The sequence below is a fragment of the Microcaecilia unicolor genome, chromosome 4, assembly GCF_901765095.1.
Source record: "Microcaecilia unicolor chromosome 4, aMicUni1.1, whole genome shotgun sequence".
Taxonomy (NCBI): Eukaryota; Metazoa; Chordata; class Amphibia; order Gymnophiona; family Siphonopidae; genus Microcaecilia; species Microcaecilia unicolor.
The window spans coordinates 166,858,578-166,882,015 of record NC_044034.1 but is presented as its reverse complement, the minus strand read 5'-3'; the positions used below and the strand labels follow the sequence as shown (position 1 = coordinate 166,882,015).

The following is a 23,438-nucleotide window of genomic DNA, read 5'->3' as shown; positions in this document are numbered from 1 at the left end:
GGGCATTTTCGAAAGAGACGTCCAAGTTGCGATTTGGATGTCCTTGCAAAACCGTGAAATCCAGGGGTGGGAAAACCCGTATTTTTGAAACAAGATGGACGTCCATCTTTCGTTTTGAAAATACCATCAGGCGTCCAAATCTTTAAATTTGGATGTCCCTAGACATGGACGTTTCTGACTTTCGGCAATTTTCGAAACCAAAGGCGTCCATGTCAAAAACGTCCTAATGCAAGCCATTTGGGCATGGGAGGAGCCAGCATTTGTAGTGCACTGGTCCCCCTGACATGCCAGGACACCAACCAGGCACCCTAGGGGACACTGCAGTGGACTTCATATATTGCTCCCAGGTACATAGCTCCCTTACCTTGTGTGCTGAGCCCCCCCCCCCCCCCCCCCAAAACCCACTACCCACAACTGCACACCACTACAATCGCCCTTACAGGTGAAGTAGAGCACCTAGATGTGGGTTTCTGGTGGCTTTTGGAGGGCTCGCTGTTTCCTCCACAAATGTAACAGGTAGGGGGGTATGGGCCTGGATCCACCTGCCTGAAGTGCACTGCAGTACCCACTAAAACTGCTCCAGGGACCTGCATGCGCTGTCATGAACCTATGACATCTGAGGCTGTAACAACATATTTTTAAATATGTTTTTTGAAGAGGGGGGGGTTAGTAACCACTGGGGGAGTAACGGGAGGTCATCCCCGGTGGTCATCTGGTCATTTTGGGCACCTTTTTGTGCCTTAGTCGTAAGAATAACAGGTCCGGGTGAAAACGTCCAAGTGTTCGTCAAGGATATCCTTGTTTTTTTTTCGATTATGGGTCAAGGACGTCCAAGTGTTAGGCATGCCCAAGTCCCGCCTTCACTATGCCTCCGACACGCCCCCTTGAACTTTGGCCGTCCATGCAACGGAGTGCAGTTGGAGCCATCCAAAATTGGGTTTCGATGATACTGATTTGGACGTCCCTGGGAGAAGGACGTTCATCTTCCGATTTATGTCGAAAGATGGATGTCCTCTTTCGAAAATGAGCCCAATAGCTTCCACAGTGTACGTTACGCCATGTCATCACATGAGATCAGCTCAATGGCTTCTCAGTGGTATCAAGCCACGGGGAGTCTAGAAGATATCATCCAAGTGTCCCCAGAAGCTTGTATGCTGTCTTCAGTGGTGGACAATTTGATCCAATTTGACTCTGGGACTTCCATTCCAAATTCCTCATCCGCAAAAAGTGCTGACGATGGGGAGCTCATGTAGATGGGCTGCACATTCAAGGTGCTTGGTTTGCCCAGGAAACGAATGTTCAGATGATCCTCCTGGAGCTTCGAGTGATCTGGAATGCTCTAAGAGCTTTCTGAGATGGGCTGCCTTGTCAAATTATTCTGATTCAAATGGACAATCAGGTTGCTATGTATTACACTTTAAAGGGGCACACCGGATCTCGGCGTGTATTTCAGGAGGCCGTCCAGATGTGGCATCGGGCTTGCCAAACCGGCATGTTTCTCCAGGGCGCAAACACCCTGGCCGACAGGCTGAGTAGGGTAATGCAACTGAATGGGTGCACTCTCCATATGGGTGTAGCCCACAAGATCTTTCGATTGTGGGGCACCCCTTCAGTGGATCTTTTTGCCACTCAGATCAAGCACAAGCTCCCTCAGTTCTATTCCAGGCTTCAGGCCCATGACAGACTTAGCATCAGATGCTTTCCTTCTCAATTGGGGAATAGGCCTTCTGTATGCGTATCCTTCGATATCTCTGGTGGGAAAGACTTAGTTGAAACTCAAGCAAGACCGCGGAACTGTGATTCTGATTGCACCGTACTGGCTGTGGCAGATGTGGTTCCCTCTTCTGGGATTATCCTTTGAAGAACCTTGGAGATTGGAGTGTTTTCTGACTGTCATCACACAGAAGAAGGAGTCACTTCTACATCCCAACCTCCAATCTCTGGCTGTCGTAGCTTGGATGTTGAGAGCCTAGAATTTGCTTCCTTGGGTTTTTCGGAAGGCGTTTCCTGGGTCTTGCTGCCTTCCAGGAAAGATTCCACTAAGAGGTGCTACACTTTTAAATGCAGGAGGTTTGCTGTCTGGTGTGAGAGCAAAGACTTAGATTCCCTTTCTTGTGCTACACAGACCCTGCTTGAAAACTTTCTGCACTTATCAGGGTCTGGTCTTAAGACCAACTCAGTAAGGTTTCACCTTAGTGCAATTAGTGCTTACCATGAACATGTAGAGGGTTACCCCATCTCTGGACAGTTTCTAGTTCACTTTATGAGAGGTTTGCTTTTGTCAAAGCCCCCTGTCAAACCTCCACCAGTGTCATGGGATTTCAATGTCGTTCTCACCCAGCTGATGAAAGCTTCTTTTGAGCCACTGAATTCCTGCCATTTGAAGTACTTGACCTGGAAAGCCATTTTCAAGGTGGCTGTTACTTCAGCTCGTAGGGTCAATGAGCTTCAGGCCTTAGTAGTGGATGCATCTTATACTAAGTTTCACCACAACAGAGTAGTCCTCTGCATGCACCCTAAGTTCCTGCCGAACGTGGTGTCGGAGTTCCATCTGAACCAGTCGATTGTCTTGCCAGCATTCTTTTTCTGACCTCATGCCCATCCTGGCGAAAGCAGCTTGCACACCCTGGATTGCAGGAGAGCATTGACTTTTTATATGGAGCAATCAAGGCCCCACAGACAGTGTGCTTAGCTTTTTGTTTCTTTTGATCCCAATAGGATGGGGGTCGCCATTGGGAAGCACATCATTTCCTTCACTTATGCCCAGGCTGGGTTGGCCTTAGAGGATCATGTCACGGCGCATAATGTCAGAGCCATGGCTGCGTCGGTAGCCCACTTGAAGTCGGCCTCTATTGAAGAGATTTGCAAGGCTGCAACGTGGTCTTCAGTCCATACATTTACATCACATTACTGTCTTGAGCAGGATACCCAACGTGACAGTCAGTTTCGGCAGTCAGTGTTTCAGAATCTGTTTTGGGTTTAGAATCCAACTTCACCCTCCTAGGTATCTTTTATTCTCTTCCAGGCTGCACTCTCACTCAGTTGTATATAGTTTCAGGTTAATCTGTGTTATGTCCTTGCCATTGTGAGGTCCAATTAACCAATGTTGTTTTGGGTGAGCCTGGATGCTAGGGATTCCCCATTTGTGAGAATATTGGAGCCTGCTTGGCCTCTGAGAAAGTGAAGATACTTACCTGTAGCAGGTGTTCTCCGAGGACAGCAGGCTTCATATTCTTACAATCCTATCCATCTCCCCTTGGATTTGTTGAATATTTTTATTTATTTTTTTTGCTTTAATATTGAACTGAGGGATCCGCGTTCACGTGGTAGGCAAGAAGGCACTCACGCATGCGCAGTGGAGCACGGGCTCACGCTTCAGAAAGCTCTAAGTTTTTACTATGGCATAAATACCGGACCGGGCAACGTGGATTGGCATCTACCCATTTGTGAGAATATGAAGCCTGCTGTCCTCAGAGAATACCTGCTACAGGTAAGTATCTTTGCTTTCCTGTGCTTGCTTGCTTGCTTTTCTGAGATTGTCTATAAGAGAGCGGTCAATACTGTCTCTGTACTGTAGCAGGGTCTGAACCCCAATGGTGAGTTATAAAGAAGAGAGAAAGATGAGATATTCCATTAACTGGTGTGCCTCTATGTCCTCCATTACCAGCAGTGGAATGGAAGCTACTGGTCTATAATTAGTGATATCACTTAGATTGGTTAGAGGATTTTTTGAAATGAGGTTGTTATAAAGATCCTCTTTTTTTTTTTTTTCTATTGTGAAAAGTCCTTGAGAAAACATGAAGGATAGATATGATGTGAGATAGTTTATGAATATATCAGGTGCAACTTTTAGGCGGTAGCTTTGGCAGATAAGTTTACAGTGGGATGTGGAAGAGTGAATGATAACCAGAGTCTATCAGTTTTTATGTCATGGTTTTAAGAGTCAGCTCTTCCATGTAATCATCGTATTTTCCTTTGAGTGATGTTACATTCCTGATTTTAAAAAAAAAAATTTTTTTTAGCTCAAAGTAGGTGGCCAATTGTGCAGCGGTTGGGGTGATCTTAATTGTTGGTGAGTTTTGAGTATTAAGTAAATTATTTAGTTGTGTTTTTTTTTAATGTTTAGTGACTCAATTCCTATGTGGAGGAGTGGCCTAGTGGTTAGGGTGGTAGACTTTGGTCCTGAGGAACTGAGTTTGATTCCCAGCACAGGCAGCGCCTTGTGACTGTGGGCAAGTCACTTAACCCTCCTTTGCCTGCCGCATTGAGCCTGCCATGAGTGGGAAAGCGCGGGGTACAAATGTAATAAAAATAAAAAAAATATGTTGTAATTTTCAGTTTTAGCCATCTTTATTTTCTGTTTGTGTTCTTTTATTGGTGAAAGAACTTGGGGGGGGGGGGGGGGAAGAAAACTACAGTGGTTGCTGGAGGATAAGCTGTAAGCGTCTGGTTGTCCGTCTTTATGGGGCTCTCAATCTTGATTTTGAGACGGCAGATGGTACCAGCCTGGTCATCAACAATATGGTCAGAAGTCCTGCTTTCAGGCACAGCAGTCTTCCTTGCATGTTGACAGGTGTTGTGTTCGGGGTTAATGAGCCCTTGGGCCACATTCGTAGGCCCAACTGCGGCAGACAGGTCACCTCTAAGTCCAAAACAAAGGAGATAAAAGAGGAACTCAGGACCTAGCGAGGCTGGAACTTGGAGTTGCAAAGGCACCAGAAGAGGCTCTGGCTTCTGTGAAATACACCCAGACTCTTGATGCCATCACGGACATACCCCTGAAGATTTCTGCTGCTAGCCTGATAAGCTGCGGTGCACAGCTGATGGGAGGCATGGTAAGACCATGACAACAGGAAGTCCTCCTCTCAGTCAGCTAGAGCGCCCAATGCCTCCAGAGCTTGGCAATGATGCAAGGCTAGTCCACTGTTCTCTTCCTCCAGTTTGAAGACATCTTCGGGGGTTTGAGGAGGAGTAGGCCAAAATCACATCAGGCTGTTGGGTTCTGGATGTTCTTACTGAAGCTTACAAGTGGGAGTTCTTGCACCTGGTCGCTCCTCTTTTCTTGCAGTTGCCTGGTCGAAAAGGAGCCAAGACAGTCGGGGTTTCAGGCCACTGTAGATTCTTTGCTGGCACTCCAGGCCATTTTCCAGTTCCTCAGGCCGAACAGAGACAAGGCAGATACTCTGTTTACTTCATTGTCCCAAAGAAGGAAGGCACCTTTCATCTGGTCTTAGATCTCAAAAGGTCTAAACCACGACAAGCAGTCATAACCTCTGTTCAAGCTGGGGAATTTCTCACTGCCCTCAGTCTCAAGAAGCTGTATTTACATATACCTGTGTGGCAGCTGCATCAGAGGTTTCTATGTCTCGCAATGCTGGGCTGTCGCTTTCCATTAGGGTTTTGCCCTTCAGTCTTGCCACAGTTCTAAGAGCATTTAGCAAGGTTATGGTGGTGGCTTTCCTTCGGTGCCAGGGAATTGGTCGACAAATTTCGAGAAGAGCAGACTAATTTTATTGCAGATGTTGGAGTATCTGGGCATTCTATTCAACACAGCATGGGAGAGGATCTTCCTCACTGAGTGCAGGAGGTTGAAGCTAGTTCTACATGTTTATTCTTCAGTCAAGACAGGTCCAGGTTCTGTGGGCAGTGACTGCAGCAATGGAAGTGGTGCTGTGGGGAAGGGCTTATATGTCCATTATAGGAGTCTCAGCCGCTGGTGTCAGAAGTAAAACCTTCATCTTTCTTGGATGCTTCTTTCTCTGTGTTGTTTGTCACCCAGGAATTTGACCTTCGGTACTCCCTTTCCAGTAACACAATAGAAGGTGGTGGTGACAAGACACCAGCAAGTTGGGTTGGGGAGCTCATTACAAATTCATCTGGCACAAGGCATCTGGATGGAACAGGAGACTCAGTGGTCGATAAATCTCTTTGAACTTGGGGAAGTGCAGATGCCTTACATGGCTTTGCTCCCTTTCTAGCAGGGGGCCTCTGTCTGAGTTTCCTCCGACAGCTGGGACAGCATTGGCTCTTATCAACAAGTAAGGCGGGATCCGGTGGAGATGGCCTTCCCTCATGAGTTGGGGTAGTGAAAAATAGTCTCTGCTTCTTGGCAGCTTACATTGCAGGGTTCTTGAATGTGGAGGTGAACTTTCTCAGCAGGCACTCCTTGGACCCAGGAGAATGGGAACTATCCAGCATGGGGTTTTAGCTTATAGTGGACTGATAGGATTCTTTGCTTTTGGACTTTGAGCATTTTGACATTCCTTTTCATTGCCATCAAATTTTTTAGCCATCAGAACTGGGCTTGATGGGGATCAATGCCCTACCAGAGCCCTGGACAAAGACTCGTCTACTGTGTCTTCCCTCCTTGGCCAATGGTAGGCTGCATGTCAAAGGATTGCATTACACTGGGGTTGAGTAATTTTCGTAGTCTCAGGTTGGCTGCAGAGGCCATCGTATGAGGACCCGATTCAACTGCTGGCTGGGAGTTCGCTCTATCTAACGCAGGTACACGGCCTACTGAAGCAAGGTCTGGTGCTCGTGGAGGATACATGCCCCTTTGGTATTGTGGCTTGGCCATTGAAAGGGCTCACTTGAGAAATAAAGGTTATTCTGATTGTCATTGCTGTCTCAGTTTCAGGCTTGGAAACATCCATGGCTTATGCTAGGGTGTTGAGTATGTTAGAGGGCTGGATGTTCTGACTTTCTCCTTTCTCTGCTCTAATTACACTCATCCTAACGTTTCTGCAGGCAGGTCTTCAGGAGGAGTGGCCTAGTGGTTAGTGCAGTGGACTTTGATCCTGGGGAACTGGATTCAAGTCCCACTGCAGTTCATTGTGACTCTAAGCAGGTCATTTAATCCTTCAATTCCCCAGGTACAAATAAGTACCTCTATATACTATGTAAACCGCTTTGAATGTAGTTGCAAAAAATCACAGGCAGTATATCAAGTCCCTTTCCCTTTCCCGTAAAAGTTCAGGTTGCGGTTTTGGCCTCTTTCAGGGTTCAGCTATAGAAGACCTCTCTTGTGGATCCTAAGGATATTGTTCAGTTTCTCACAGTGAGCAGGTCGCTTGTGGCCTCCCATTTGTACACAGTATCCAGAGTGAAACCTTTTAATTTAGTCCTTTTGAGCCACTCCAGAAGGCCTCCCTGAAAGATTTTATGCAAAAGACAGCGTTCTTGGTGGCTGTTGCATCGGAACATTGGGTTTCAGAGCTTCAGGCTCTCTTGTCGGGATCCCTTCCTTCACATTTTGGAGGTGGGGGGGGGGGGTGGTCTTCTGTGCACGGTTCCTTCCTTTCTTCGGTATTTTATCTTGACCAATCTGTGGAGGACAAAGAGTCTGAGCATTCTTCCTTAAAGCTTCTCAATGTATGTAGAATTCTCATTAGATATCTGGAAGGCAAGAATGAGTTTTGCAAATCAGACCAACAATTTGTGTTTTTTGGTAACAGGCTTGGTCTCATGGCTTCCAAGCTTGCAATTGATGGATGGCTGATGGAGACTATTGTGTTAGGTTATTTGCTTGCAGGGAAGCAGGCTCCTAAGGCCTTGTAGGCTCATTCTGTGAGGCGTGCAGCAACGTCCTGGACAGACTACCTTGCTGTCTCTGACAGATATTTGCAAGGGGGCTACATGGTCGACACATACCTTTGCCAAGTGCTAGAGGGACGTTGCCACGTGCTCTGAGCTAGTTTTGGGGTCCAGGATACCTCCCACTTTTGGAAATTGCTTTTGAATATCCCACAGGTTCTGGAATAGTGTGAAGCTATGGAATGGAAGAAGACATTAGGTCTTACCTGATTATTTTTTTTTTTCAATCCTTCCCACTATTCCAGAGGCCCGCCACAGTTTTTTTTTTGTGGTGTTTAGTTGGTGCAAAGTAATAGATCAATTAACTATCACCTTGCATGGTGCTTCCTGCATATTTATTATTTATTTATTATTACATTTGTATCCCACACAATTCCCACTCATTGCAAGCTCTATGCGGCTTACATAATAACAAATCACAAAATCATGAAGTTAACAAAAATCATGAAGGTAACAATGATTTAAAGTATTATATAACAATAAAACATAATTAGACTAAGGTAGGTTGTAAGGAGAGGAGAGAGCGTGAGGCAGGGAAGAAGAGGGGAGAGAAGCAGGGAAAAGGGGGAAGAAGGGAGGGGGAGTGGAAGGGGTGCAGGGAAGAAGAAAGGGAAAAGAAAAGTAGGGAAATGGTATGGAAGAGATCAAATGATAAAGGATAAAGGGGACGTCAAAGGTAATTGTCTACAAGTTGTCCAGAGATGAGCTGTCCACACGTTTGCTTGTCTGTTTAGTGCTGTTTAAGGTTGTTTGTGTGTGTTCTGAGTTTCTCCTTAATCCGTGTCTACATAAATACTGTGGAGCTGGCCTGAATGCCAAGAGATGTCTCAGCTTTGTTTTCAGTTCTCTAACTCCACCTGATGGTTGATGGACACAATTATCCTACATGTTCTGTAATAGTGGGAATGTCTAATGGAAAGAAATTTGTCAGATAAGACCTAATTTTTTCTTTTACCACAGATTCTGTTGTTAGTGTCAGAATCTTTAATTTTTAAAACATATTCTCTTCTGTTCCCCCCCCCCCCCCCCACACCCAAAAGAGTTGTTTTGGATTATCTCTTTCATTCATTCATTCTTCCTTGCTTTCTGCTCGCTCTTTCCAGTGACTTTGGTTCAAAAATAGTTGCACTGAAGCCAATTATCAAAGTATTGCCAAAACTATTTGAGTCCCGGGAGAAGGCAGTTCGTGATGAGGCCAAACTGTTTGCTGTGGAGATTTACCGCTGGATCAGGGATGCTTTGAGGCCACCACTACAGAACATTAATTCTGTTCAGGTAAGAGATGGACAGGGAGAAGGACACTAATATTCAGAAAATGTTCATGGGATGGTAAATCCAAAGTGCTCTCTGAGTAAAATATGGCAACAGTATGTGAAAATCTGTGTTTGGAAGCCTCCAAACAGAATTTTTGCTATGTGGGGCTGAACGTTTTTTGAAGCCTATCTTGATGTCTGCTGTCAAATGGTACTGTGCTCAACTCGTTTGGAATCCTAGTTCCCATCAACATAGGAGCCGTCTCTGTGGGTGCTTGAGCACCCTCAGTATTGAGAAACTTCCTTGTGTGTGTCCAGGGAGGGGTTATTTCCATTAGACTTAGCACCCCCAATAATTTTGAAAAGTTGGCTCCTATGCCCATCACATTGTAATTTAAAGTACTTCATGCTCTGGAGGAATTATTAGCTCTGGAGGAATTATTACTTTGTCCAAGAACAGATATTTGTTTGTTTTAGACATGTGAATTAGTTCCTGGAAAGGTAAAATTGATTTATACAGGCTTTCTAACAAAATTGCTTTATTTGCAGCTGAAAGAACTGGAGGAAGAATGGGTGAAAATCCCTTCAACTGCTCCCAAGCAATCTCGTTTCCTGCGCTCCCAACAAGATTTGAAAGTAAAGTTTGAGCAGCAGCAGGCAGCCGGAGGAGATTCTGAAGCAGGTGTGCTGCACCTAGATTTCTTTAGGATACTTTTGTCTAAAAATCTTCATGCATCTAACCACCAATAAGTAGAATGATGATGATTGCTGTTGTTTTACCGTCTTTTATAATATATGCACATATACATCATGCAGGCTGGTTAGGGTTCTCTGGTGGTTTGTGACCCTGCTAGTTGGAAATTGAGGGGCTGGATAATAATGCCAAAATATAAATCTCCAACCTGATGTATTTCTTTGCATCATGTAGGAGTGGAAGATGGTGAAGATGTGCCACAGATTGATGCCTATGAACTTCTGGAAGCAGTTGAGATTCTCTCCAAGCTTCCTAAAGATTTCTATGAAAAAATTGTAAGTAAAGTAATCCAGTTCAACTTACTGTCAGACTTAAAATTTTGCAGTGATTGACTTTGAAGATCTTTCTATAGCCTGTCAGTTTTAGGTGCTGTGGTTTTAAACATTTTCTACGTTAGGCTAGACTAACTGTATCAGTTTTTGTTCTTGTTAATTTTATCTTTTTGTCCCTGCTGTTAAAACATTGGATATTTTTATTTTTAATAGGAGGCCAAAAAATGGCAGGAAAGGAAAGAAGCACTTGAAGCTGTCGAGATACTAGTGAAAAATCCAAAACTGGAAAATGGAGACTATGGTGACTTGGTGAAAGAATTGAAGAAGGTAAGGGGAATGCTTCTAACTTTTCCCTTGATAAAGTAATCATTTCTGCAGCATTATGTTTTACTGATCTCCATGGACAAACAGGGTATAGTAAGTTAGTGTGTAAAGTAAGTTAGTGTGTAAGTGTGAAAGCCCTGCCCATGCTCCACTCAAGTTATGTACTCTTCTCCACCCCCCGCATTTATGTTCCATGCCATTTATGTATGCCCTTACAGAATAACACTTTATCCATCTCTGTTTCTTGCAATTCTAAGCTTCTCCATAATTCACAACACTATTCATCCAATTAAGTAGCAGATGGCTAGAGCATTAACGAGGAGAAAAACAGACTTTGAGATTGGATATTTTGTTCTGGCATTGCCGTTATTTTCAGGTGATAGAATGCTGCATTATAATGTGATGACAATTTTCCCCATAGGTGGTTGGAAAAGATTCCAATGTCATGTTAGTGTCTCTGGCTGCTAAGTGCCTGGCTGGACTAGCCACTGGCCTCAGGAAGAAATTTGGAACATATTCTGGGCATGTGAGTAACTTTGATCATGCATTGCTTTTATTCTGACAGCATGCTGTCATAGCTATTTTACCATGTGTAAGGAAAGCCCCAAGAAGTTATATTCTGACACTCAATGCAGTATATAGATGGTAGCTTCTGTTTAAATTTTGGGGTAGATTTCAGGCAGTGGCAGAGAGGTTTAGTTTTTTTTTGTGTGTTTTTTTAGCCACTGCCAGTGTTTAATTCCTGGATATTCAGTTTTAGGCTATGTCCAGGCACTGGCATTGAATATCCAGGTATATGCAGCCGACTATCTCATATGGACTTAACTGCAATATTCAGGTCATAACCACCTAAGCGACACTACATAAAGATAAGGCTGACTTTTATGTGGTCAGATTTGGCCACTTAGGTGGTTAAGTGCTGATTCCATATCATCATGCTGATCAATTTATAGACTGGTGGGTTGTGTCCATCTACCAGTAGGTGGAGATGGAGAGCAATCCTTTTGCCTCCCTATATGTGGTCATGTGCTGCCGGAAACTCCCCAGTATGTTCTCTATCTCAGCAGGTGGTGGTCACACACAGCAGCAGCTCTGGCTAGGTCTCCAAGCCTAATCCTTAGGTTTTGTTGAGTACCTGGGGTTGAGGGCTGTTCTTGAGCAAGTGCAAACCTGGTGGTGCCAGGTCCCTCCTTTTCTCCCCCCTCCCGCTGGCTCCGTTAAAAAAAAAAAATTTTGAACGTCCTTTAAGGGCGTTTATTTCAACATTCATATCAGCGTTTATTGCAGCTGCTCACTGGGACACCAGTTCGTTACAGCTCGGAGCGAGAAGCAGGTAATTTTTACCTTTTATAGCGGGCAGGGTGTTCCCCGATCGGTCTCCACGTGGCCTATGGCGTCGGAGGGCAAGGGCGCGAAGAATCGTTCCCCGGACCGCGTGTGCGCGTCTAGCGGGGATGCGGGGCTTTCAAAGCCTGAATCGCCTTTTTTGGGCGTCAGTTTGGAGGCCGGTCAGTGTCCCGGTTCGACCTCAGGTGCGGCGGTTTTCCCCACCATAAACGCCCATCCCCCGCTGCTCGCGCCCCCCCCCCCCCCCCCCCATTTTGGCCGGCCACTCTGCTCGGACGGCTTCCTCTTGGGCCGCCGTCGAGGTGGGAGACGTTAATGCTATGGTCGCCCTTGATTCGGGCGACGGCAAGAAAGCGGCCAGTTAAGCGCCGTTTTTCCCCGCGCGGCTCCTTCTCTGAGTTTCGCGCCGGACACCATTTTGGATGCGCAGCATGTTTCTCCCCCCCCGCTCTTGAGAGCGCCGGTTGAGGGTGCGTCTAGGGCCGTGACCTAGGCTGCAGAAGTGCACAGTCTGGGGGGTTTCTCCCCTGAGTTCATTTTGCTGCTGCATCAGGCTTTCCTTATGCAAAACGCTGCCCCTGCTCCCTTGTTCGATAAAGGGGTTGAGGCCTCCGGAAGCAAACGCCCTCGGGTGGATTTCCAGGCCCTAGAGGACTCTGTCTCCTCTGATGTAGATGAGGGCAGCGTATCTGAGTTCTTCCAACGGTCCTTTGGGGATTCCTTGGAGGAGACGGATTCCCGCTTGGATGGAGCGAATGACCCCTCTGCAGCGCGGATCTTTCGCTCAGAGGATTTGCCCAACATGTTAGTGCAGGCCATGAGCATTTTGAAGATTTCCTCTCGGGAGGAAGTCTCTCCCTCAGCCTCTGTTGGCTCTGCCATTATGCTGGGGACGAAGCGCCCGCCTAGAACCTTCCACGTGCATGAGGCCATGCACACCTTGATTTCGGCTCAATAGGATATCCCAGAAGCGAGCCTGAAAGTGGCTAGGGCTATGTCCTGCCTCTATCCTCTGCCTGAAGGAGAACGGGAGGCCTTTCTTTGGCCTACCGTGGATTCTTTAATCACTGCGGTGAGTAAGAAAATGGCGTTGCCGGTGGAAGGTGGCACGGCCCTAAAGGACGCCCAAGACAGAAGATTGGAAGCGGCTTTAAGGTCGTCCTTCGAGGCGGCTGCTTTAAGTTTGCAGGCCTCAGTTTGCGGCTCCTAATTGGCCAGGGCGTGCCTGACTATTGTGCAGCGGGCTTCCCCCTCGGATCCTTCCTTGAAGGCTGATTGGCCGGCCCTGGAATCGGGCTTGGCCTACTTGGCAGACTTGCTGTATGATGTCTTGAGAGCCTCGGCTAAAGGCATGGCTCAGACAGTCTCTGCACGGCGCTGGCTTTGGCTGAAGCATAGGTCTGCTGACCACGCCTCCAAGTCTCGCCTGGCTAAGTTGCCTTTTAAAGGCAAGCTGCTCTTTGGGGTCGAGCTGGACAAAATTGTGACCGATCTCAGCACGTCTAAGGGCAAGACGTTACCGGAGGTCAGGGCTCGGGCCAGTGGTGCCCGCCCCGGTTCCTCCAAAGGACAGTTTCAGGAAGCCCGTCGGTATCGCCCGGGCAAGTCGGGCTCCTCTGCCCCCTCTTCCTTCAAAAGGAACTTCTCCCCCAAGCAGCATTCCTTTCGCAGAGACCGCCGTCCCGGAGGTGCGTCCTCCGGTCCTCCCCCAGGGTCTCGTACCCAATGACGGGGCCCTGGTCCATGGCCCAGAGCAGATTGGAGGATGCCTGTCCTCGTTTCTGGGCGAGTGGACCAGAGTAACTTCAGATGCTTGGGTGCTGGAAGTCATCAGAGACGGCTACAAGCTAGAGTTCTGCCGACCCTTAAGAGACGGGTTTGTGCACTCTCCTTGCAAGTCTCCGGTCAAAGCTGTGGCAGTGCAGCAGACTTTGGACAATCTGATCCGCCTGGGTGCGGTCGTTCTGGTGCCAGAAGATCAGCTTGGCAAGGGACGTTACTCCATTTACTTTGAGGTACCAAAGAAAGGAGGTTCTGTGCGGCCTATCCTCAACCTCAAAGGGGTCAATCGGGCCTTGAAAGTTCGGCACTTCCGAATGGAGACTCTCTGCTCTGTTATAGCGGCAGTGAAGGCAGGGGAGTTCCTGGCATCCTTGGACATCAAGGAAGCTTACTTGCATATTCCCATCTGGCCTCCTCATCAACGCTTTCTGCGTTTTGCAGTCCTGGGCCGACACTTCCAGTTCAGAGCCCTCCCGTTCGGGTTGGCTACTGCTCCGCGGACCTTCTCCAAAGTAATGGTGGTCATCGCGGCCTTCCTACGAAAGGAAGGAGTACAAGTCCATCCTTATCTGGACGACTGGTTGATCCGAGCCCCCTCTTATGCATAGTGCGGCAGAGCGGTAGACCGGGTGATTGCTCTTTTGAGCTCCCTGGGGTGGATCATCAACTGGGAGAAAAGCCAGCTGCGCCCGACTCAGTCCCTGGAGTATCTGGGAGTTCGTTTCGACACCCGAGTGGGCAGAGTGTTCCTGCCAGACAATCGGATTGTCAAACTTCAGGCTCAGGTGGACCAGTTCCTAGTAGCCTCTCCTCTTCGGGCTTGGGACTATATGCAGCTGTTGGGCTCTATGACGGCCACAATGGAAGTAGTGTCCTGGGCCAGGGCTCATATGAGACCACTACAACCCCCTCTGCTGCAGCGCTGGACTCCAGTGTCGGAGGATTATGCTGTGCGCCTTCCCTTGGACCCAGCGGTGCGCAAGGTGCTGAGCTGGTGGCTGAGGACAGACAAGTTGTCCACAGGAATGCCTCTTTTGACCCCGGAGTGGGTTGTCGTCACGACGGACGCCTGTTTGACGGGCTGGGGAGCCCACTGCTTGGGAAGGACAGTGCAGGGGCTCTGGTCTCCTGCAGAGGCAAAGTGGTCTATCAACCTCCTGGAACTCAGAGCCATTCGGTTGGCGCTTTTGGAGTTTCTCCCGGTACTGGCGTTGAAGCCAGTACGGGTCCTGTCGGACAATGCCACGGCTGTGGCCTATGTCAATCGCCAGGGAGGTACCAAGGGCGCCCCTCTAGCCAAGGAGGCCATGAATCTATGCCAGTGGGTGGAAGCGAACCTGGAACAGCTGTCGGCGGCCCACATTGTGGGAGTCATGAATGTCAAGGCGGACTTTCTCAGTCACCATACCTTGGATCCTGGAGAGTGGCAGCTATTGGCTCAGGCGTTCTTGGACATCACGAAGCGCTGGGGCCAGCCGAGCCTAGATCTGATGGCGTCATCAGCCAATGGCCAATTGCCAAGTGCCGCGCTTTTTCAGCAGAGGACGGGACCCTCGATCTCTGGGAGTAGATGCTCTTCTCCAACAGTGGCCGACACAGGAGCTTCTCTATGTGTTCCCGCTCTGGCCCATGTTGGGCAGGGTGGCAAAGCATCCGGGCTGGATAATCCTGGTGGGTCCGGACTGGCCCAGACGTCCCTGGTATGTGGAGTTGATCAGGCTCTCAGTGGACGGCCCTCTGCGGCTGCCAGCGGAGCAGGGCCTGTTGCATCAGGGTCCCGTGGTGATGGGGGATCCCTCCCCCTTTGGTCTTACGGCCTGGCTATTGAGCGGCAGCGTCTGAGGAAGAAGGGCTTCTCAGACAAGGTCATCGCCACTATGCTGAGAGCGAGGAAGCGCTCTACTTCTACTGCTTACGCCAGGGTTTGGCGTACCTTTGCATCGTGGTGTGAGGCAGGCTCTCTTTCTCCCTTCACTGCTCCAGTTTCTTCAGTGTTGGCGTTCCTGCAAGAAGGTCTGGAGAAAGGCCTGTCACTCAGTTCCCTTAAACTCCAGGTAGCGGCTCTGGCTTGCTTCAGGGGTCGCCTGAAGGGTGCTTCCCTGGCCTCGCAGCCAGATGTGGTGCGCTTTCTCAAGGGAGTTAATCACCTGCGCCTTCCTCTGCGCTCGGTGGTGCCTGCGTGGAATCTCAATCTGGTGCTAAGAGCCTTGCAGAAGTCGCCTTTTGAACCCTTGTCGAGGGTATCTCTGAAAGACCTGACGTTGAAAGCAGTCGTTTTGGTGGCTATCACTTCAGCCAGACGAGTTTCCGAGCTCCAGGCGCTATCATGTCGGGAACCCTTCCTGCAGTTCACTGAGGCAGGAGTGTCTATTCGCACGGTGCCTTCCTTCCTGCCCAAGATTGTTTCTTATTTCCATGTGAATCAGCAGCTCTGCCTACCCTCCTTTCGTAGGGAGGACTACCCAGAGAAGTACTCTGCTCTCAAATATCTAGATGTGAGACGAGTCATCATCAGATACTTGGAAGTGACCAATGATTTCCGGAAGTCGGATCATCTGTTTGTGCTGTTCGCAGGTCCTCGTAAGGGTCTGCAGGCATCCAAGCCTACAGTGGCAAGATGGGTCAAGGAAGCCATTGCAGCGGCTTATGTGGCCGCGGGGAAGATGCCGCCTATCCAGCTGAAGGCTCACTTCACTAGAGCACAGGCGGCCTCGATGGCAGAGGCCGGGGTCTGTCTCCTTGGCAGAGATTTATAAGACGGCAACTTGGGCATTGGCTCATACCTTCTCCAGGCATTACGGCTTGACTGTGGCTGCTCGGGCGGCGGCCCGGTTTGGAGCTTCAGTGTTGCGGTCAGGGATTTCAATGTCCCGCCCTGGGTGAGTACTGCTTCGGTACATCCCACCAGTCTATGGATTGATCAGCATGATGATATGGAAGGTAAAATTATGTATCATACCTGATAATTTTCTTTCCATTAATCATAGCTGATCAATCCATAGCCCCTCCCAGATATCTGTTCTGTTTATATTCTGGTTGCATTTCAGGTTCAAGTTAGTCTTCTGTTCCTGTTCAGGAGGATCTTCGTGTTCAAGTTTTTTCGATTGAATTCTTCTGGAGTTGAGACGATTTTGTGTTACAGTGAGCTGCTGCTTCCTCTCCCCTCCGTTTTACGGGGCTGGATTGAGACCTAAATTCTGCCGGCGCTCCCTCCCGCTTTGTGCGGCTATAGGGCAGCTTTGTACCCCTCCCGCTTCGGCGGTGTTAGGGTCAGTCAGCTCCTCTTGCGGTTGCAGGATAAGCCAGATCCCCCCGCATCGGCGGGTGTGGTGTCCCTCCCCCGCTCCGCGGGGATGAGCTAGACGGATTCCCCTCCCCCACTTGTGTGGGGATGAGCTGGGTTGATTCCCCTCCCCCGTTTCGGCGGTGGTGAGCTGGGCAGAGTGTCCCTTTGTGGGTGTGATTCTCTAAGTGCTGAGTCCTGTGGATGGAGCTTTGATATCGACATACTGAGGATTTTCTGGCAGCACATGACCACATATAGGGAGGCAAAAGGATTGCTCTCTCTCCACCTGCTGGTAGATGGACACAACCCACCAGTCTATGGATTGATCAGCTGTGATTAATGGAAAGAAAATTATCAGGTATGATACATAATTTTACCATATTTGTACTTATTTGCATAAGTGCTGACTCTACCTGTAGATTGCCCGCAAAATACCTGGCTTGCATTTTAGCAGTCTGTAGTGATTTTCAGCAACTCTAACCAGTTAAGTGCCACTGCATATCAGCATATAGCCCTGCGCAAGTGATTTAACCAGCCAGGAACCATTTCTGGCCAGTTAAATCACTTTGAATATAAAACCCTTTATTTTTTAATTAAAACATTTTTTTTGAACTGTTCCTTTCCCATCCCTGCTGATTTATGCAAGGGCACCTATGGTTTTGTACTTCTTTTTTCATATTTGCTGCTGTTCCTGTGTAATTTTGGAGACTGAATATTTTTTACATTTTTAAACAAGGTGTGTTATATTAGCTGAGCAGATTGCTGCCTTTTTGAATATTTATGTATGTCACATTCCTCCCCTCTTTTTTTGTGTGTGGAGATTGCGTGTTAAGTTTTTACGTAGCATAATTTCTCCGAGGACAAGCAGGCTGGAGCTCACCACACGTGGGTCGTCGTCCGCGACGGCCCAGGAGCTGCGGAAAAAATCAAAAGTTCTAGAAGGTGCGCAACGGGCGCGGGAATGACGCACCACGCATGCGCGAGTGACTTCCCGCCCGCGACCCCCGCGCGCTTCCCTCAGTTTCCTTTTCTCCCAGGAGGGAGGTTTCGTTTTTTGATCTCGCGTTTACGCGGTCCGTTTTATTTTCTTTTTGTGCTTTGTTTAAAAAAAAAAAAAAGAATTTTTTCCTTTATTTTCTAGTTTATTTTTCGATTTTAAGTTTTCTTTCGTTTCCGTTCGCGACCGCTTAGGTCGCTCGGCAAATTTTTTTTTTCGTGCCTTTCGATTGGCACCATCGAGCCCTTTGATTTTTCGGCCACTATTTTTCCTCCGATGTTATCGAGGACTCCCAGCGGCTTCAAACGCTGTTCCCGCTGCAATCGAACTATCTTGTCGACCGATCCTCATGCTTGGTGTATCCAGTGCCTGGGTCCTGATCATTTACCAGCTGCTTGTAAGTTGTGTAAATTGATGAAAAAACGGACCCAGTTGTCTCGAGAAGCTCGGCGTGAGAAACGTTTTTTGGATCAGTCCGAACCTTCAACGTCAGCATCGGCATCGGTACTGAGGTCGACGGCACCGACATCGGCGTCGAGGGAAGCAGCATCGAGAGTCCAGGTAATGGCTGCTGAGAGGCCTGTTACCGCTGGGAGCAGTGAGGTATCGAGCGGGTCTCCACCTGTCTTGAGGCCTACTGCTATGTAGGCCCCCCGGGACCGCTCTGAGTCGGACCCGGCCCCGAAGAGGCGCGAGGATTCTGCGTCCTCTTCATCGGTACCGAGGAGTGTCGATGATTGGCGTCGAGCGAAGGCTAAGAAGTGCCGTCATTGGTCTCCTTCCCGTTACGGTACCGAGAGTTCTGGGGAACCGAGGGAGTCGGCACCCGAGAAGTGTCGGCACCAGGAGGATCGCTCAACCTCTATTCTGGAGGTGCCGATGCGTCGGCTGTCTGGCAGCCAGGTACCGGCTCTCGAACCCCTGCAGACTGTAGCACCGGCTCCTGCACCAGCCCCACTGCTTGTTCCGATGGCAGCCCTCGATAAGTTTCTCCGGGCCATACTTCCAAGCCTTCTGGAAGGGATGATGCGTCCATTGGCATCGGTACCACAGGTGCTTGCGCCTTCGGTACCCACTGTTGAGACTGCGTCTGGTCCATCTCCTGTGTGGATGTCTCCCCCCTCGGTACCACGTGCGGTGCCTGAGTCGGCTGACACCCGGGTGGACTCTCCCTTGAAGTCGGTGGAGGAAGCTTCACCGGAGTCCAGGCACCGGTCAACTTCTCCCCCCCCCCCCCCCCCCCCCCCCCCACGAGGACATCGGGCCTTGAAGTTGGGACAGGATCGGGTTCGGGCTGCTCTTCGGGAGCTCTTGTCCGACACCGAGCAGGAGCACTCATGGAGTGAAGAGGAAACATTCTCAGGGGCTTCCGTCTGATCCCACTCCTATTGAGGTTAGACAATCTCCACCGGAGAGTCTCTCCTTTTCATCTTTTGTGCGGGAAATGTCTCGGGACATTCCTTTTCCCATACAGGCTGTGGATGAGCCCAGGGCCGAGATGTTCGAGGTCCTGGAATATCCTTCTCCACCAAAAGAGGTTGCAACGGCCCCCCTGCACAATACACTCCGGGAAGTGATGTTGCGGAACTAGTCTTGTCCTCTCTCTAATCCAGTGGTCAACAAGAAGTCCGAATCCCAGTACAGAGTCCATGGTGAACCTGTGATGGTGAAGGCCCAGTTTCCTCACGACTCCATGGTGGTTGACTCTGCTCTCAGAAGATCCAGGAGTACTAGAGAGAATGCCTCGGCGCCCCCAGGGAGAGAGTCTAGAACCCTGGATTCTTTTGGGAGGCGTACGCATCAGGCCAGAATGCTCGCGGCCAAAATCCAGACATACCAGCTATACACCAGCATCCACTTACGGAACTCGATAAAGCAACTGTCCAGCTTGGTTGAAGCTCTTCCCCCTGAGCTTGCTGAGCCTTTTCACCAGGTGGTCAGGCAGCAGAAGGCGTGCAGAAAATTCCTGGCCAGGGGAGCTTTTGATTCTTTTGATGCTGCATCCCGGGCGGCTGCTCAGGGTATCGTGATGCGCAGACTCTCATGCCTGCGTGTTTCGGACCTGGATCAGAAGATCCAGCACCGTATGGCGGATGTTCCTTGCCGGGGGGACAATCTTTTTGGAGAGAAGTTTGAGGACATGGTTGATTCCCTCAAAAAGCATCATGATGCTATGGATTCTCTTACCCGCCGGACGCCTTCTGCTACTACCTCCTCATCTAGGAGGTTTTTTGGAGGAAGACGGAGTGCTCCCTACTCCTCTAGTAGGCGTAGGTACACTCCTCGGCAGCCGGTTCAGGCTTGGCCCCAGCATGCTCGCTGTCGTCAGTGGCGTGCGCCTCAGGCCCCTCCGGCTCCCCAGCAAAAGCAAGGGACAGGCTTTTGACTGGCTCCGGAGCAGCATAGCCGACATCAAAGTGTCTGTGCCGGACGATCTTCCTGTCGGGGGGAGGCTTACATTTTTTCACCAAAGGTGGCCTCTTGTAACCTCTGACAGGTGGGTTTTGCAAATAGCCCGGTCCGGATATGCCCTCAATCTGGAATCTTTGCCTCCAGATTGTCCACTGGGAGTTCAATCTTTCAGCTCCCATCACAAGCAGGTACTTGCAGAGGAACTCTCCGCCCTTCTCAGCGCCAATGCGGTTGAGCTTGTTCCACCAGGGCAGGAAGGGTGGGATTCTATTCCAGGTACTTCTCTTGTGGAAAAGAAAACAGGGGGGGATGCGTCCCATCCTAGACCTAAGGGGCCTGAACAAATATTTGGTTCGAGAAAAGTTCAGGATGCTTTCCCTGGGCACCCTTCTTCCCATGATTCAGGAAAATGATTGGCTATGCTCTCTGGACTTAAAGGATGCCTATACTCACATCTCGGTGCTCCCAAGTCACAGGCAGTACCTTCGATTTCGTCTGGGAACTCAATAGAAATCAAACAAAATAAAACATGGAAAAGAAAATAAGATGATCCCTTTTTTATTGGACATAACTTAATACATTTCTTGATTAGCTTTCGAAGGTTGCCCTTCTTTGTCAGATCGGAAATAAGCAAATGTGCTAGCTGACAGTGTATATAAGTGAAAACATTCAAGCATTACTATGACAGTCTGACAGGGTGGGAGGATGGGGGTGGGTAGGAGGTATACATGGGGACATCAAAGTATATCATTGATATTCTAACAGGATGGGTGTGGATAGGTGAGGGGAGGGGTGATCAACAGAGAATTACAGCTTTATGGTTTATAATGGGCTAGGAAACCCAGATCCTTGTTAATCCTTTCTGTTGGGTGTTAAAATATTCAATCATTCTGACTTCAAAGGTCTTACGTTCTTATATGGTTTTAAAGTTACCTTTCAGGATTCTCACTGTGAGGACAAGTTGCATACCTTGGACTGTAAGAGAGCATTGGCCTTTTACGTGGCGCGGACAGTCCGCCCAGTTGTTTGTTTCTTTTGATCCCAACAGGATGGGGGTTGCCATCGGAAAACGCACCATATCAAATTGGCTAGCAGATTGCATTTCCTTCACTTATGCCCAAGCTGGGCTGGCTTTGGAAGGTCATGTCAAGGCTCATAATGTCAGGGCCATGGCTGCGTCAGTGGCCCACTTGAAGTCAGCCTCCATTGAAGAAATTTGCAAAGCTGCGACGTGGTCATCAGTCCACACATTCACATCTCACCTTCAGCAGGATACCCAATGCGACAGTCGGTTTGGGCAGTCGGTGCTTCAGAATCTGTTTGGGGTTTAGAATCCAACTCCACCCCCCTGGACCCATTTCTTTTCTGTTCCAGGCTGCACTCTCACTTAGTGTGTTTGTTTTTAGGTCAATCTCAGTTATGTCCTCACCGTTGCGAGGCCCAATTGAACAAAGTGTTGTTTTGAGTGAGCCTGGGTGCTAGAGATACCCCACGTGTTGTGAGCTCCAGCCTGCTTGTCCTCGGAGAAAGTGAAGATACATACCTGTAGCAGGTGTTCTCCGAGGACAGCAGGCTGGACATCACCACAACCCTCTCTCCTCCCCTTTGGAGTTGTAGTTTTTCTAGTTTGCTTGTTATCTAACTGAGGGAAGCACGGGCGTTGCGGGCGGGAAGTCACTCGCGCATGCGCGGTGCATTGTCCCCGCGCCCGTCGCGCACCTTCTAGAACTTTTGATTTTTTTTCCGGCGCTCCTGGGCCGTCGCGGACGATGACCCACGTGTGGTGATGTCCAGCCTGCTGTCCTCGGAGAACACCTGCTACAGGTATGTATCTTCACTTTATGGCTAATGTCCAATCCTATTCTCTGCCATAATTCTTGGACTTATCACCGTTGTTTCTCTGTTACCTTACAAAATGAATGATGCAGACAATTTGCCCCTTGTAGTTTTATCTTTACGGTTTTTATAAGTTGATTTTTATTTATTTATTTATTTATTTATTACATTTGTATCCCACATTTTCCCACATATTTGCAGGCTCAATGTGGCTTACATAATACCGTAAAGGCATTCGCCGAGACCGGTAGGGGATAAGTAGAAAAGATGTTATAGTGGGATAGGGCGGTTAAGATTCAGTCAAGTTGGGTTAGAGGTAGAAGGGTTTGTTAATGTCCAATACGATCTTTGATAGTGAAGTGTTGCAGGGTTGAGGCATTTATGCCTTTCCGAATAGGTGAGTGTTTAATAATTTTTTGAAATTTAGGTGATCTTAAGTTGTTTTCACCACATGTGAAAATATTATCTCACATTTTGTTTTTAGAAGTATTTACCCCTGAAGCAGGCGCATGTTATGCCGAAACATAGCTGTGTCAGATTCTCCCTTGTTTTCAACTGCTGAGCACAATGAAGAACATTCGGTCATGGATTGACTCCACTTCTTTCATTTGGACTTTTGCTCACAGATTACAGAATATAACTTCTCACAGGGTCTCGGTAAAGAGGTCCTTCTTTCTCTACTTCCAAACTGGGACTGGGGAAAAATCCAGCTCCTGGGCCAATCAGAGCCCAGAACAACATATTTTTTTTTTTTTTAATAGCTGGTCATCACTTCAGGCTACTTTCTCTTTGTGTTAAACTAAAGAAGGAACAGTCATTAATCTGACAGCTTTAAACATAAAATATGCACCACCTGCTAGCCAAACTAGAAAAATACATTTCATGAAATATTCTTATAATTCATATGCTGGAAAATTCACCATTTTGTCACACCATCCCATGTGTGGAAAGCAATTTTGATAGAACTGTCCACTGTGCCCTCAACCGACTTGTTTAGTCTCTGTCCAGGTCATTAGGCTGTAATAAACTGGCATACAAACCTAACATAGCATGTGAAAAATGTATACTAACTTGAGGAAAATAAAATAAGGTGCCCTGCATCCAAGGATCAGGTTGTGACTGACTGTTTCATCTTAGAGGTCAAATTGGTGGTTCCTTGTTGGACGCATAACTAATATGATCCATTTTGCTTTAGAGGGAGAGAGGTTAAATAGACTTGTGGAAGAGTAGTGTAGTGGCCTGAGAACCAGGGGAACTGGGTTCAATTCCCCTGCAGCTTTTTGTGACTCTAGGCAAAGTCACTCAATTCTTCCGTTTCCCTAGATATAAAATAAGTTGCTAAATATAATATGTAAACTGCTTTGATTGTAAGCACAGAAAGGTGGTATATCATTTCCCTTCCCCTGCCCTTAGGGCTTTAGCTATCCAATAGGATCTTATTCTGGATTTCAGAAGCCTGACTACTCTGCCCTTATTGAGAAGGTATGACCTTGAATAGGTTCAAAGATAACTTTCTTTAGCCAGTGAGCTATGGAAAAGCATTAGTCTTCCTTCCAAATGGCTGCCTTGCAGATCTCTA

The 23,438-nt window shown here is 48.3% G+C and overlaps 1 protein-coding gene across 3 annotated transcripts in view; it reads left to right on the top strand.

Annotated features, from left to right (window-relative positions):
* CKAP5 (cytoskeleton associated protein 5) overlaps positions 1-23,438 on the top strand; it is a 421,631-nt gene that overhangs the window by 92,442 nt on the left and 305,751 nt on the right. For all 3 annotated transcript variants that reach the window (XM_030200874.1, XM_030200876.1, XM_030200875.1), the window contains exons 5-9: positions 8,700-8,871; positions 9,399-9,531; positions 9,778-9,878; positions 10,089-10,202; positions 10,621-10,725. In XM_030200874.1, the coding sequence (XP_030056734.1) occupies positions 8,700-8,871; positions 9,399-9,531; positions 9,778-9,878; positions 10,089-10,202; positions 10,621-10,725 (625 nt within the window). The remainder of the gene's footprint in view (positions 1-8,699; positions 8,872-9,398; positions 9,532-9,777; positions 9,879-10,088; positions 10,203-10,620; positions 10,726-23,438) is intronic.